The sequence below is a fragment of the Neospora caninum genome, chromosome IX (assembly GCF_000208865.1).
Source record: "Neospora caninum Liverpool complete genome, chromosome IX".
NCBI lineage: Eukaryota > Apicomplexa > Conoidasida > Eucoccidiorida > Sarcocystidae > Neospora > Neospora caninum.
In genome coordinates, this window is record NC_018390.1 from 374,100 (window position 1) to 389,891 (window position 15,792).

Sequence of the window (15,792 nt, forward strand, 5' to 3'; positions counted from 1 at the left end):
GGCAACCTCGAAGCAAAAAGCAGTTCACAAGCTTGTGGAGAACTGCGTGCCTCCTGAAGGAAAAGCACCTTGAATCACTTGCTCTGTGAAGAAACCAAGTCGCTCAAGTGTCGCGCCTGCCATCGCCGGTAGCAAATCAACGAGTACCCTCAGTTCGTTCGACATGAAACGGCAAGCAGGAGCGCCAACCCTCCACAGGCCGCGCAAAGAACAGCCGGATACGCTGGAAAATGTGGCATGCAGTCAGTGAGTGGGGTGATTGGATTCTGTGCTCCAACACACATTTCCATTTCCCTGGAGACGGAAAGTTAACGCCCCGTTTTAAAAAGTGTCGTTCGACTCCGGCCACTGCAGAAGAACTCGTTCTCTGTCATTCGAGTTGTCCAGACGATAGAGTTGCTGCAGACCGTTCTGCAGAATGCCGCCGAGTCCCCTCCGCACTGCCACAGATGGAGACACGGCCGTCTCCGCCGGCAACAGAAACCGCATCCACGTGCTGCATGGCTGTTATGCTTCCCCATCTCCTGGGCACCACGAGTTGTCTAAAAGCGGACTTAGTCTCTGGGAAATGACTGCGGATGGCGTCTTCGTAATCTTTGGAACCTGGAAGAACGAACTCTAGGCGGTCCACATGCCTGTCTGCGACTGTTACGCGATTGTTCGGACGACACTGATGATGCAACTCAATATTTTTTAGCAGCTGTTGCCGGTCACATCGTACTTTTGCACCGAGCAGCCTGAACACAGTTATAGGGGTGAGCACTGCAGACTGTAACTCGCGTGGTCGCCTCGCAATTGCCACACTGTCTCACACAGTGCTGCAGAGCAGAGGCGGCGTCGACAGCCTTTTTCTACTTCTCAGTTGTGTGTCTTCCTATTATCTTGGCAAGCACTAACGGTACGCAAAGGAAACAGGCTGAGGGGATGCTCTGCTGAGTTTCGGGCCATTCTTGCAGTCAATGGACAGTATAGTGACTAAAATTGAAAACAGGTGCAGTGCCAGAATCCAAAATGCATAGCAGCCAGTTACGAGGCGAGTTATGGTTATCCCGGAGATTCGCTACTATCCAGAAAGGGTAGGAAAGTGATCGAGGTATGTTCACCTCGAGTTACAACTCTTGCTGGCTCGGGCTCACCACAAAAGCAAATGATCTCAGATAACTTCCGCTCTTCTGAGAAGTAATACCAAAGCTTTCGCTCCCGACAAACGCTTCATGCGGCGGGCCAGCTTCGATAACAACTTCTCCGCCTTCATCAGTCTGAAATGTAGGGTCATGAAATTTGCCCATCATCCTGCAGCAGCCATTCGGTCGTCCCTACCAGTGCGCCTGCGTGAATCGCCGCCCGGCAAACGGCAGATATGGGACTATACAATCCTGTGAGGAGGCAAGTCTCCAGTACGGAAGTGGGATGTAGACCACAATACTTCACTCACCGGCACCATAAACCGCTCTATTAGACGCAGCAGAGCAGTGTGGAGGACAGATGACCAGCTCCCTCTCTCCAACTCCCAATTTCAGAACGAAGGAGCCGTTATCAGCACACGTGAGTGCCCTGTATTGGGGAGCTGATGTGACAGAAAAGGAAAGGACTTGAGGACTACTCGTCGCAATGCTCAAAACACCTGAAGCCAGACACGATGCCCCGATGTCGCCACATTTCGTTGAACAAATCCTACCGTAATGGCCCCGCGAAGCAGTGTACGAACTCATGCCATCGTGCAACGTCACCACAGCTTCCCCACCATGTCTCTGGATCGCGCCCATGTGTAGTGCCGCTTTGCATATGGAGCTGTCAGCTGAATAGATTTGGCAGCCATGTAGGGGCCCCGGCGAATGTGCGCAGTCAGCAGGACAAGAAACCAGCAGCTTGTGACCAGTAGCCCCACTGAATTCCGGCCTCAGCAGCGTGTCTTCACATTTAAGCTGAATGGGAGCATTAGTTGGTGGGCGTCCGCCTCCATTCACTGAAGGTTCTTGGGGAGAGCACGGAGAAATGCAGACGCGGCCGTCTTCCGTCCGGCGTAGCCCTCTGGGCACTCTTCCTGGCTCTGGGACAGGTCCTATTTCCTTCCGAAGTTGCGCAATCTGCGCTGGCGAAAGAACGTAGTCGAACAGGTGAACGCAGGTGATTTCGCCCATGAAGTAGTCTGATTCAGTGGCACTGGCCCGTCCAATCATGAGCTTGGGCTGAAGCGTGGGTACATATTTTCAGGTCCCGAAAAAACAGACATGGTCATATTCCTACCTTTAAGCTGAAGCTGTAGTCCGTCTTTTGGTATGTCAGCTTTCTGCCGTTCACGAAAATGCCAACAGCCTTTTCGGGCGCAAAGTAGGTCACGGCGACGTTGAATGGCTCTGCAGTCGAACGGCTCTGGGTTATGTGTCGCCCCGTCGACTGTAACTGGACCAAGACTAACCGCCAAGTGCCGGCTTGAAGCCAGATCGAATGAGATGAGGATGACAAGATTGTTCAAACACCAGTTCGTCGTTATTATCAATAGCCAAAATGAAACCCTCGCAGTCACCGTTTGCGACGATCGCTCGCCATTTGCCCTTCTTCCCTGTAATTGTACTTTGTGAAAGAACCCAAGATGAGTGCAGCAAGAGTGCTGCTGCATGCTTACCGGTCACTGTAGCTTTCACGGCAAGCGTGAAATCGCGGAATCCAGACACGAGATTAACACCCGGAAGATAGGAGGCATCAACAAACGATCCGGGGCGGCCCTCAAACCCTAGATAGGAATTGATTGCCCATCCTCTTTCTTGGCAAGAATAACAAAGACTTTTCACCAGGGAACCCCTGAGGCGGGTACCAGTGGAATTTATCCTCAAGGAGTTGAGATTCCGAAGTGCTTTCGACTGCAGAGAATCGAGGCTGCTTAGCGACTGCGCAACCAAGAAGTTCAGGCCACACTTATGGGATATGATGTAATCAGGCACACCTGGAATCGAACGCGCATCCGTTCTCGCTTTTCCTGTTTGCTCTGCTGCGCGTGCTCGAAGTTCTAATGCCACCTTCGATGTTACAACTAAACACAGTAGTTATAAGCTTGTCATGCGGTTCGGTTTCTGTTTTAGATTCGCCTACACGATCGGGGGTGTGGTCCGCTTGGATCGCTGTGGATATTGTATTGGTCCGTGCTTTCATAGGCTTTCTGCGCATGCCCGATCTGCACGACTATATCGCCCCCAGAGGCTTCTAGGGCTCCGGCATGGATTGCGGCCTTGCAAATCTGCAAAGGAACAATATGATATGCTAGCTTGTTATTTGATTGTACACTCTCAGCTTACAGGGGAGTCATCCGTGTAGACGAACGTCCCTTTGACGGCCCCTGGAGCCTCCCTAAACAAACACGGGTGCTACGAACTGGATTTCTGTTATCCAACAAAGTAGACCTCACCAGCAACCCTCTGGACAAGAGGCAATAAACATCGTTCCTGGACCGCCTGCCATATCTCTCCTGCTGATGGGTCTGTCACTGCATGTGAGGGCGACACTCTTTATCGGAAGAACTCCAAGGTCCGGTTTTTCCTCGATCGTGAACAATCCAATTCCAGAGGGATCCCCCTTGCCTTCACACCCAACAACGATGTCCTCTTCGTGGACACAATAAATGTCATCACTCACAACATGGGGACACAGGCGAAGCTCAGACTCGTCTCCTGCCCAGTGTCGGCATGAAGTACTGGACACTCAAGCAGGATTGAACGTGTTTCCTTACCTTTGCAAGCGACATTCACTGTCGCGATTTTCTCCAGTTGCTGTCCACAGTAATTCACCCCCATGATGTCAGAGCACCCTTTTCCAGAGTAACCACCATGCTGAGAGAATCTACATGTGGTCACGTTTTGTTGGTAGGATTCAAAATGTATTACCTTCACACCGCTATACCCCATCTGCCTGCAGGCGACACGCTCAGATTCCTTTGTCCAGCCTTCTCCGCAAACAGTGCCAAAGCCTGCACCCGCCAATAACTCATATGAATTACAATCTCTCCTCCTGAGAGGTAGCTGACCGTTGGTATAGAATTCAAGTCTCCCGATGCCTGTCAACGACGGTGCTCCCGTCGTGTCAACAATCCGCAACGTGCCGACAGGAGGCTCAACACCAGAGGGGGTGTTCGTGCACTTGAGGACGATGTCGTTAGTATGGTCATCGCACTGCGCCGTGGGCTCTTCGAAAGTACATTCTTCGATGGAGGCCTCTTGACCGTTGCACTGAAAGCAGCGGTTTGAGGCATTCTCTTAACATCCTGCAGTGCGGCTCCTCATCTTGACTCACCATCAGGCCTAAATGCCCAAAACATCAAATAGGAATCGTTCAAGACGCTGGCATGGTCTCAGTCTTACCTGCGAGAGCAACGGGATAGCCCTTGCCTGCGCACATGTCAATACCTTCGACGGATGAACAGCCGTCCTCAAGGTATACGCCGTGCTTATACCCTGTAATGTGAGAAGCTCGAGCGCTCTACGCTTCTAGCCCAAGGGCGTGTACATGCATTTACCCATTAGTTGACAGGCCTTGATCGCAGCCGCAACAGAAAACCTTGCGAAGTCCCCTTTAGTGCTAAAACGCAAATTATTCACTCTTACAAGGCAAACGGTGTGAAGCCAACTCACCAGACAGTGCCCCACGTTCCATTTCTTCGAACTTCCAGTCTTCCAGTAGACGACAGCTTCCCGTATTCTGTACGGCACGACGTCAATCCGTCGTCCTTTCCGGCTTTAACCAGCACCAAAAAAGCAGTTACCATTAACAAGTCGCACGTTCTTTTCGATGGCATCGATAGAATCTGCATTGAATGAACTCTGATGGAATGAAGATATTGAGCAGTGAAGATGTTCTGTTACCACTTTGGTACATATAATAGGCGAACTCGGATTTGTCGGGAGAGCGTTGAAAGTCGCTGGCGTCGACTCCTGAAGGTTCGCATCCTGAGGCCACAGAGTTCATCCGCATGACGCATAACGTCGCACTGACCTGCGTATGACAATCCACTGTAGCTTGGCAGACTATCCACAATGGCTACGACAACCTCGCCGCCAGAAGGCGAGAGAACCCCATCATTTACGGCCGCGGCGCAGATTGAACTTATGCTGGGGTGGATGGTGGATCCCAGCACGCGCGCGAACTCCGACGCTTGGCAGTTTGGGGGGCAGCGCACCTTCATAACCTCCATCCCTAACGGAGTTCTGTTTCGCCAATGAGTCTCCAGTTTAGAGGTCTCTCGCGCTTCTGCTTACGTATTGAAAATGTCCGCAGCTCTCGTATAGCAGTCGATATCTTGCGAAGGCATATCAACGTCCGAGGGCTTTAGGGGGACGTGGACAAATTGCTCGTAGGGCTTCCCGACCCATCGTTTGACTTTGAAGGCGAACATGCTTCCGTCTTCAGTGCGGACATTCAAGTAGTCGCAGTACCAGGGATCGTCCTGCGCCGCGTTCGCTAACACTATGGCTTCAAGATCGCCAACTAAAGTGTAGTATCAGCCACACGGCAGAATTACACGGCCAACTGCCTTAACACACGTGTGCGGTTACCATCAGCTGCCCGGATATGAACACGCTTGTTGCTTCCGACTTCCGGTGCTTGAAGAATGGTTTGTGGGTTTGTGCTTTGTGAACTGCCGACGAATTTCACTTCAATGCTTCCAACAGTACCAGCTGATGAAGTTCGGCGCAATTGCACTGTGCGAACGTAGCAACAAGCGCATACGGACACCTCACCATGAGGATCAGCTCCTGTCTGGACGGAGACCTCGTACCTTTTGTTCCCAGCGAGCAAATAAGACTGCACTGGAAAGTGACTCTGACTGCTGAGGATTCCATTTGCAATACCCTCTTACTGCCTCCGGGGACTGGAAATCGAGCTGACCGTTACAGCCAAACACCCAGTATCGGAAGTCCTTCCAGACAGTGATACGCTCGCACCTCCACGTTTTCGTGCTGCCCATAGTCAAATGCACATATTCTGGGTCGCCCACGTCCACTCTTTCTGCGTGAATTCTAAAGAACACCCGATGGAGTCAAATGTGTAAATCGCTGTGGGTCGCGCATCGACTGTTACCTCTTCTCTGTTCCCGTTGAAAGGGAGGAGATCTTGATCGGCTTCGTATGTCGCCCGTTGCTACCAGCAATAACGAGGCTGACATCACTCCTGTTTCAGGTATTTTTTTTCATTTCACGGAATGAAGATCCTAACCAGGGCTAACATACCGAAGGTTGACACTGGGAGCCACCACGGGGACGACTTCGATGGTGTAACGCGCAGTCGCAAATTCCGGAGGAACACACACACCATACTCCGGTTTACCTTGTTCGGGTACGGCCTTGCACCACTCCCGCGCTAGAGAGCGAATTGCCGCGAGAAGCGGCAGCGAACACAGAAGAAAAACACAGTACCGCCACTTCTGCGAAATCGACACTGGCGACGAAGACACCATCTCTGAGTGCGGTGCTGATCTACAGGTATCCACGATTTTTGGTTTTTGGTGACCTTTCACCGAGCTGGTGTTGATTTTTGCTTGACATGTTGAGGGTTGCGGCACGTCATCATTGTGCACGCATGTGCAAGGGGAGACCGAAGGTGTAATTACACTAGATACTGGAGAATATCGAAAGGAATGGTCTATCTCACTGTTCCGGCATTGCTTGTGTAATCACAGACGTAAGATCAAGCCTCCCTCTCGATTACTAAGCACTTTTGCTGGTTCGACAACGAGGACAGCAGAGACATTACGGCCGCCTTCCTTCGGTGCTCTTGCTTGAGCGTCGGCTTTTTATTGGTTGTTGGCTAACGTGCTCTTTGCATGTTCAGCTACGCAAGGTGCGGGGAAGGACAATGGACGCAGCGTGGACTTCACACATGCAACCTAAATGACTGAGAGTTTTACAACAATTTCTTTCATATTCCCAGCACACTGCTTGCTCCGGCATGTGACACCAAAAACTCTGAAGTCGTCATTTGACGCTGCGTGCGAGCTAGCGAACCCTTCAGTGAGTCGGTGCATACCTAGTCCCCCCCCCCCCTCCCCCCTCCCAAAATGATTGAATGGGTACTAAACAACCACTGTTCGCAAAGTGGTGCCCCATTGTGGGCCATTCTATGCCACTACAACTATGACAAACATGTGACGTGAATCAATGGCAGTGCTACAGTACCAAACATACTTGAAAATTGAGTGCTGACCATTATGCGGAACACTAGCTGGTACGGATTCCATGCAACGCAAACGTTTCTACCGGTGGTACCAGTTGCTCGTGTGGAATTCCATCTCCGCACTGCTGGAGACAGAACCCAACGTTCGCCCCCGCTGGTAGGTGACGTTGCTAGAACGTATAGGGCACTGTTCAGAATGTGATCGTTACAACTCTTCAGCAGAAGTGACGCACGCGTTTTTTCAAGTTTAACGTCCAGCAAGCCATGGACACGGACACGTGACTGCAACATGTAGTGTAAACCCACTATGAAAACGAGTCAACGTGCTGTCCTTGAGCGAAGCCAGTTCATTCGTCTTCCGCTGTGTCGAGACGTGCAGTTCTGTTCAACACCAGGACATTAAGTTGATCTGCTCGCTCCAGAATCTCACGACGCTTCCGAGAGGAAATGTTATGCGCAATCTCCGCTGCAAACTTGGTGTTGTGCATCAAGAGCAATTCGAGATCCTTGGGATTCGAGACGAGGAACTTAAAGAATCCATTGGGCAACATGTGACGGGTCTTCTTGTTGGAACCGTAGCCGATGTTGGGCATCTTGTTAGTGCCCTTGAACTTGCGGCGAACACGGCAATCAATGCCCTTGGGCTTCCTCCATGATGACTGCACGGATTCACCACATGAAAAAGAAAACTCCTCTCGCATGTCCTTTTCGGAACGGTAACTCAGAGGCAGTAACTAAGACACCAACACCAATCCGAACTTACCTTCACACGCTTGAAGCGATCAGACTGGAAGCGGGGGAAGCTCTTCACGCGCTTCTTGACGATGGATCTCTTCACTGTCGAGACAGGCGCCATCTGAAAATACCACACATACGAGCGGAGTTGCACAGGATTGGGGTCTCCGTTGTTGTTGAAACAAATCCTTTTCTCCGTCAGCACTAGGGGCCGCCTGGTGAATCTTTTGCAGATTCGCATGCTCCGAACTTGTCATGGGTTTCCGCATCCCGCAAACACTACAATTCCGTCCATCGTGTTTTCAGCAGACGTTTGAGCGCCCTCCCCACCAACCTCCTAAAAATAAATGTTGGCCTAATACATCTGCCATGAAATATTACGCCAGGTGCCGCGCGGAGACAAACAGAGACCCCGGCCTTCACGAGATTGCTGTCCCGCTGGAGCTGCAGAGAGGAATGACCAACGGCCGGTCCCACGAGCAGAATATGGCATCGGATACCCCCTGCACCGTCACTTCAGCTCTCCACTGCAAAAACATCCTCGACACCCGCCGTTCCTCAACAAAAACATATTCTTCCATAACAGTCGAACGAAGCGTCGCCCGGAACATATAAACTTCAGCCCCCACAAAATTGAAAGACGGTCGATGCCGGGGTGTGCCTTACTGTGAATAAGGAGGTTGATGAAGGTGTGGGCGCCTGAAACAGAGAATGCCAACAATCGGCAAAAGTGTGGTGAAAAAAATAGGCTCAACCAAACTTTACACGCTCAGTTGGAACCATCATGGGATCACCTCCACAAAGCCGCGAAAACCTCGGAAGGAGAGAGCGTGGATATCTACGATGTAGGGCTGTTATCCCGCATGCGCGCATCCTGAGTTGCCACCGGGTTCTCCGTTGCAACTATTCTTCGTGCCTCGATACGCAAATTTGCATGCACCCCAACAAAGGCACCTTTGTGTGGGGTTATATAGCGAAGAGAGAGACGAGGTAACCGGCTTTTTCAGCAACCTCCAAGGTTGTGTCTGAATCAAGACCTCAAAACTCATGCTATCCTCTTTCCTGGTTGCAGTGGGCCGTTTTCAGTACATCTCCGTCATTGCTTCCCTGCCTTCTTCCGGCTGCAGCTCGACAGCAGTCATGCGCAAGAGCGTGCTCTGTTCTTGACACTGACCTGCAAATTTCGAAGTCGTGCGAAGTTTGTCAGGTCTTTCCTTTTGTCTAAGTATACTATGTCGTTCATTGCTGTCCAGCACTTTGGCGCACCCTTCGTACTGATTCAGTCTCCTCTTTTGCCGGCAGTTTGCAAACCATCAACTCGGACTTTTTAGGGTAGGATTCACATGATGCCCGCCGCTTACACTCATTCTTGATGCCTGTTTCCAGTCATGTGCGAGAAGCATCAATTGAAGCTGGGTGTAAAGGGTTGATTGACGCTTTTCACTGCGAGGGAGGGTGTGTGTGCCTCATAGGCGCTTTTTTTCTTTCATTCCGCGAATCCTAAATGTCACCTCCAGGGTACCAGGGGCGACCATCCGCCTCTATCCCGTTGAACAGTAACCGACTTGTTTGTGCCGCTGAGGGCCCTCGGCACACCAGCAGCGGTGGGTACGCGGGTGCTTTCCTGAGTTCTTCGTACGTAGACGATGTGTTCTCTATTGACAAATTCTGTGAGAGAACTTTTATCAAGTTCCTATCGGTATCTCCGGAACGCGTCGTCTTTGAGCTGAAGGGCGTCGATGCGGCGATACCTAATGCACTGCGGCGAATCCTAATAAGCGAGGTTCCTACCATAGCCATCGAGACAGTACAGGTAAGCCGTTTTCTGTAACCCAATCTAGCGGCTGTCCTATGCTGGACGGCGTTTGACTATGACTAACGGTAGCGACAGACGCGTAAGCGGCGGTACGAACAGAATGGGTCTTGTCTACTTCCCTGTCATCCCACGCCTGTTCAGATATGGCAGAACACTGGAGTTGTCCAGGACGAAGTTCTCGCACATAGACTGGGTCTAATTCCTTTCGTCGTCGATCCGACAGCGCTCAATTACCGACAGCCCAACCAAGAGTTCACCGATGAAAATGCTCTTCGCGTCTCACTCCATGTCAAGTGCACGGAGCAAAGTCTCGGCCCTCACCAGACGAGCTTGCCGGGTAAGTGATTCTCTTTTTTCGAGTTTGACCAGTTTGGTCTCTAAGGTAAAATTGATAGTGCGTGACGCCGTTCCTTATTGCGTTAGTGCAATCCCACCAATCATATAGAAGCGATTGCGACCTTCTCAACAGAGGCCGACCCGATATTATGCAGCGGGCAGCGATCAGAGTATCCGTATTTCTGCTTCCACGTGCAGGCGTGTAAGAACCGTAAATTGTGCACACGTAGAATGGATACAGTTGAGGCTTTCCAGTCGATACTGCCATGGCATGCATTTGAAACGCACGCGGCTAACACAATGCCTGTTTATTGCATTCCGCACTCCATCATAGCTGTGTACGAGTCCAAGTCTCGAGGTGCACGGAACGAGGCTTCCAGTCTACATCCCGAATCCACTTTTTGGACAGAGTTCCGAGGTGTTCTTTCTTTCCTGTACTCCAGTCTACGCCAGAGATATAAAATGGGAACCGATGTCCCCGAGCCAAAAAGAAGCATTTGCAGCGAATCCACCCCGCGCGGTCCATCCTGATATCCTCATAACGAAGCTCAGGCCTGGACAGGTAAGATTTCGGGAAAAAACGGGTAATGCACCTCTGGGCGGTTTTGCGTGACGGTTTCCAATTCGAGCTTCTTCCTTATGCAAGACTCACAGCTTAGGGAGTGAACGGGAACCACCTGCTAGGACTGCAAGAAGGCAGAGCAGTAGTGAGCGAGGGAGACTGAGCAAGGACGAGCAGGCAGCGATTGCTGGGGGGACAGAAGGGTAGGGTAAGTCAAGATGAACATGAACGTGGGAGGGAAGGATGAGTAGAGACGTGGAAAAGAGCAGACCTTGGCGACGAACAACGACCAGGCTGTGAGCCCCTCTGATTATTTGTGTGGTATGCAGGAAATTGAATTGAAGGCTTATTTGGAAAAGGGCGTCGGAAAGACCCACGCGAAGTGGTCGCCGGTGTGCACTGCTGTTTACCGCCTTGAACCCGAAATTGGTACGTGAAGGTGCTTTCGGCAGAGCCGCTAGTCTCGATTTTTATTTGCATCAGGAGTTTCGCGAGACTCACGCGGTCATTGCTTTTCCCCAAAGCCATAGTATCCGTTGGAATCTCTGTTTTTGTATCTGGCAGTTTTCAAAGAACCGATTCAAGGAGAGGAAGCATCAGACCTGTGCAGTCTTTGTCCGATGGGCGTCTTCGATGTCGAAGACACAAGTAAGTGACTCACCTCGTGGCGCACCGCAACGCCTCCCTTAGGATGTGTGCATTCATTTCCACGTACGTGTACGACTCTTGCCTTCGTACAGTGACAGAAGAATACCGCGATGCCTATGGATTCGGTGCATCATCTAATCCGATGCTGGCACACATACAACGACCTCCCTGACAGATTTTCTAACACGCAGGGTGAAGGAACCGCCATTTTGAGGCCCGCTCAGTTCCACAGCGGTTTTAAAATTTCCAGTGCTTACTCTGGCGTTGTTCTCTGTGCAGCTGGCGAGGCCTACGCCCGGTATCCCCGCAATTGTACTACGTGTCGAGCTTGTATTGAACGTTTCCCGAATGGGATCGAGCTCCGAAAAATTAAAGATCACTTCATTTGTAAGTTGCTGATGGCTCTGCGTCTGCATGACACAGTCGTGTCGGTGTGCGGAGGCAGGTTAGGATTCCAACTGCGCTGCGACTTCCTGGGGTGTGTTCTGTTATTTCGCTTCAGTTTCCATCGAGTCCACTGGGTCCGTTCCCGCTCCGCTTCTTTTCAAGGTGAGTACTATCTGGAGGACCTTTCAATTTTCCGTAGGAGAGGCAAGGATCTGAGAAGCCGGGAAACGGATTTTAAGGAATACTGCGCTTGTGTACAGATTTGCCTATACAGCACTTTCTTTTGTGAGTGCGTTCTGTAGTGATCCACCTTTGAGACTATTCAGTTTTATTTGCGAGAGGAGACTTTTGTATCTCGTTTTCTCGTACCACTTTCGTTCGTTTTTCCTGTCATTGTCACCGCTCCCTTTCCTTGCAGATGGCCATTGAAATTTTGAAGGAGAAAGCACTGACGTTCCGCCAAATCATCGACGTCAAGCTAGCCTCTGGTATCTGATGCACAGGAATTGTTTCTTTCGAATTGGTTGGATGCGATATGTGTGATGTTTTGTTGAGGGAAAGCACATTTCAAGCTCTTGGTATACTCGACCCGTAATTCAGGTCTTCGCATTCTCGTCTTGTCATCAAGCGAGAACTCACGCGTGCGGACTTCTCCCCGCTGTTCAGTCTTCTCCGATTGCCTCTCTACTATAATATACTATGGTGGAGACCAGCTGACGATATTGTACCACGTATCCTTCGACGATTCCATGTGCTTGCAACTGCCAAGGCACAGTTCGGTGTCCAGTCGGTCGTTCGGTTATGCATGCGCGCTGAGAGGCTTTCCTGTCACGCCATAGCGGTTAACGCATGCATGGCCTTCTTCCAATCAGAAACTGATTCTAGGCGTCAGCCGCTCACCGACAATTTTTTTCACTTTCACCGGCACAGTGGGTAACTTGCTCCCTTCTCCAACTCCCAGGAGTGTTGGATGCGACGCCGGAGGGGCGCGGTCCCTCGAGCATTGTATGCGAAGACAGAACACTGCTTCTGGAAGGAGACATCCGATTTTGACATCCACTGTCGCGTTTCCCCCGCTGCGTTACTACGCTGGCGTCGTGCCTGTTTGAAAGGAGGTAGCCACACGAGGTAGAACGCATGCAATGACAGAGAGATATAATCCCACACGTCGGCTGGGAAAACGACTTAACGTACACGTTCCCATCCGGTGAAAGCGCTTTAGACACGCACGTTCACTGTCTCCTCTGTGCTGCCTGCTGGTGACAGCACACGCGTCTCATGAACGCTTGTTGTGGCACCACTCACCGCAAAGCCTGTCCTGGTATCCACTTTCGGAGACGAGCTCGACGGCCTCGTTTAGATCGGTGCTTGGAACAGGTGAGAAATGCGCTGCCCGCGCCGGCCCAGCGTACCCCTTAAAGGTGGTCACGCGTCGCCAGGCCTGCGCGACTGTTGCTGGTTCCACGGTGTAGAGGAACGTTGCTATTAAGACGAGAGCGGCGCCGACGGAGAAGAGGGTTGAGGGGACGAAGTCGCCAATGACCCACCAGGAGAGGAGGCATGAGAGAACGATTGAGAGGGTGTTCCCAAAACACTTTAGGATATTGTCTGCATACTTGAGGACGGCAGCCACAATGAGGCCGCCGAGTGCTTGGAGAAGCACGGCGCTCCAAGCAATTCCGTTGTACCCTTGGAAAAATCCGTGTTCTCGAATCCTGTCACCGTCATTCCAATACGCGCCTAGCACAGCTAAGACTGTTCCATACAAAGCGAGCTGAATGTTTCGCACCCAGATGCTCACTGAAGTCTGCTTGAGGATCTTTTCCAAATAAACACCTGCGAAACCGCTAGTCAAGCATGCGGAAAAAACGGCGATTAGACCCACCAGTGGATTCCCCTCATTCACAGCCGCACTATCATGAGAGACAGCCGAGCCTCCTGAAGGGAGCGAAATAATCGCAACTCCGCTTGTTAGAATCATCAGAGCCACCCACTTCACCAAGGGGACGTGCTTGTGAAGAATGAGAACTGACAGCACGGCTGTTGTGAGGATTTTAAACTGATACGTCACCTGGTAGACAGCTGCGGACAGATTTGAGAGCGCCAGAAATATCAGATTGTTCTGCAGGGTGTAGAGGGCCGCAGGCACTCCCACCTGCAGCATGGCGACCGGCGAATGGCAGATTGCCGCATTCAGAACTCTTCCTGTTTTCGCAATACTCCAACTGTTTTCCCCCCATACAATAAGAAGTCCTGCAATCAGTTTTACCAATTCAGCCATAGTTACTGCTGTCGTATTCAAGAATCGACGACTAACTCCGTCGTCAGATTTCGTGGGAAGCCGAGAGACGCGCAGCACGAGGACAGCTGCAACAGTCTGGACAACCAAGAGAAACAACGCAACCCACTTCATGGGGATTCGTCCCAAGAATTTGGGGGGAGGCGCTTCGTCTACGCACGCGCGACCAGTCATTTTGTCGCGCTCAGAGGGACAGGCAATCAAGCGTCCATCGCAAACTTTGCTGCTTCCGTGGAGACGTGGTTCCGGCGAACAGTGCGTATTTTTGCTCAGAAACGGGCTGACATTACGGAATCTCCCTGTTGTTCTCACATGACAAGCTGTTAACCTTTTCAGTGCAATGATGCATCATGGGGCTGTGCGATTTAAGCGCGGTGCCTCGAGAAAGCAGGCACGCGGAAGACGTAGTCGAGGCGGAAATGTGGCCGGAGAGACAATTTCAGGCAAGTAAATGGGGTACGAACGCCCTGCTGACTACACATACGCCTTCCAGAGCATCGGTAAAGCTTATTTCTGAGCAAGAAGAAGTCGAAATGAACATGTGCCTTTTTCTTGAACACCCACCCTAACGCGCCTCAGAGAGTAGCCTCTTTTTGGGTCGCACGGCCGAGCGTTGCACCATTTGAAGATAACGCCCTTCCCGGCGTCTAACTGTCCAGAAAGAGACGAAAAAACGGGTCCCAGGAGTCCATCAAAAAAGCGTGAAAAAAACGTTGTCTCGCTGTCAAAGTGACCATTTGGAGAAGCGAAAATCATCCTTGACATGTGTCGTGCTGCTGAGAAACCTTTTTTTTCTCTCGGTGCGGAAATGCGAAGTGTGCACCGATAAAAGAGACAACCGACAGTTCCCTTTGCTTAAGAACATCGACCACCCTTGTACAATCACAACCACAACAGATATTTGGAGAATGCACGCGGAATTTCCCGTCGAAAAACAAATCCTGGTGCGTACCCCAGCGGACTCACTTTGGTGCCGAGTGCCGTGATCAGTTAGTTGCCGAGCTCTATAGGGCTGCTGTTTTTCTCCATTCGCTGCGTTGGTCCCGTTTCGCTTCTTATTGCCAACCAGCAGACGTGTCAGTTTATCGTCTTCGAGCGTCTACAAAGTCATCTAAAAAAGGGATATTGTTCTTGGCTCACACGCGTTTTGGCGCGCATCTACACCCCGCCTCTACGGAATTTCTCATGGTCATTGTCCAGGCTCTCTGGGTGTCCCCGCCATCCTGAACTTTTGCCGTAGACAGTCTCTGTATCTTCTAGTAGCAAAATCCTAAAATAGGAGAGACGCAGCCGAGACGAGCAGGCGCACATTTGCCAGTTCAAAAAAGACCTTTTCTCCTGCCGGAGAACAGAGGGTCGGGCTTCCCTTTTGCACCAGGGGTTGACTCGCCGTCTTGCTCTCTTGCGTTGCCGCGTCGTCTTGCCTACGCCTGGCTGGGGCTGCTCGTCATTTGAGACGTCCTCCCCCCCCGCGCGGTCGAAGAGTGACGACGGGTAGGAACTGGACGCCATGAGATGTGCGTGGGACCATTGTTTCATCGTTTCCAGTTTGACCATCACCCTGAGAATGGTGTAGAAACTGTAGCTTCTTGACTGGAGGAACTCGGACCGTACAGCCTCTTTTTGCAAGAGTTGCTAGCGAAACCCGCCATGGGTGTCGAGGCTTGCTCTCTCTGATCGTCGTGGCGTTCAGCGCGACACTCCGGTCACCTCTCCCCTCCCGTAGAGGGACAGAAGCACTCGATTCTCTGCCACTTTCTTTTGCGTGGTTGTCTTCTGTCCCCCTTACATTTTTACCGTCTGCTCCAAAACCATGTTTCCGTCTTCTTCATGTCAAGAGGAATGGCC

At 51.4% G+C, this 15,792-nt stretch overlaps 4 protein-coding genes across 4 annotated transcripts; 1 reads left to right on the plus strand and 3 right to left on the minus strand.

The window, feature by feature from the left end:
- Positions 1-1,109: 1,109 nt before the first annotated feature.
- Positions 1,110-6,445, minus strand: NCLIV_038770 (hypothetical protein; the record flags this gene model as incomplete). The annotated part of the gene is made up of 13 exons (XM_003880786.1): positions 1,110-1,259; positions 1,321-1,376; positions 1,436-1,624; positions 1,679-2,189; positions 2,248-2,357; positions 2,420-2,563; positions 2,627-2,802; positions 3,404-3,665; positions 4,019-4,220; positions 4,623-4,725; positions 5,247-5,475; positions 5,730-5,818; positions 6,219-6,445. The coding sequence occupies 13 exons, from the start codon at positions 6,443-6,445 to the stop codon at positions 1,110-1,112; spliced, it is 2,448 nt and encodes an 815-aa protein (XP_003880835.1).
- A 1,063-nt stretch (positions 6,446-7,508) lies between these two features.
- NCLIV_038780 (60s ribosomal protein L32, related) lies at positions 7,509-8,017 on the minus strand (the record flags this gene model as incomplete). Its single annotated transcript, XM_003880787.1, has 2 exons — positions 7,509-7,820; positions 7,925-8,017. The coding sequence occupies 2 exons, from the start codon at positions 8,015-8,017 to the stop codon at positions 7,509-7,511; spliced, it is 405 nt and encodes a 134-aa protein (XP_003880836.1).
- Positions 8,018-9,400: 1,383 nt separating this feature from the next.
- NCLIV_038790 (rna polymerase II, related) lies at positions 9,401-12,141 on the plus strand (the record flags this gene model as incomplete). The annotated part of the gene is made up of 8 exons (XM_003880788.1): positions 9,401-9,709; positions 9,854-10,049; positions 10,492-10,610; positions 10,940-11,039; positions 11,175-11,258; positions 11,538-11,645; positions 11,761-11,807; positions 12,064-12,141. The coding sequence occupies 8 exons, from the start codon at positions 9,401-9,403 to the stop codon at positions 12,139-12,141; spliced, it is 1,041 nt and encodes a 346-aa protein (XP_003880837.1).
- A 780-nt stretch (positions 12,142-12,921) lies between these two features.
- NCLIV_038800 (hypothetical protein) lies at positions 12,922-14,118 on the minus strand (the record flags this gene model as incomplete). The annotated part of the gene is made up of 1 exon (XM_003880789.1): positions 12,922-14,118. The coding sequence occupies one exon, from the start codon at positions 14,116-14,118 to the stop codon at positions 12,922-12,924; it is 1,197 nt and encodes a 398-aa protein (XP_003880838.1).
- Positions 14,119-15,792: the final 1,674 nt, after the last annotated feature.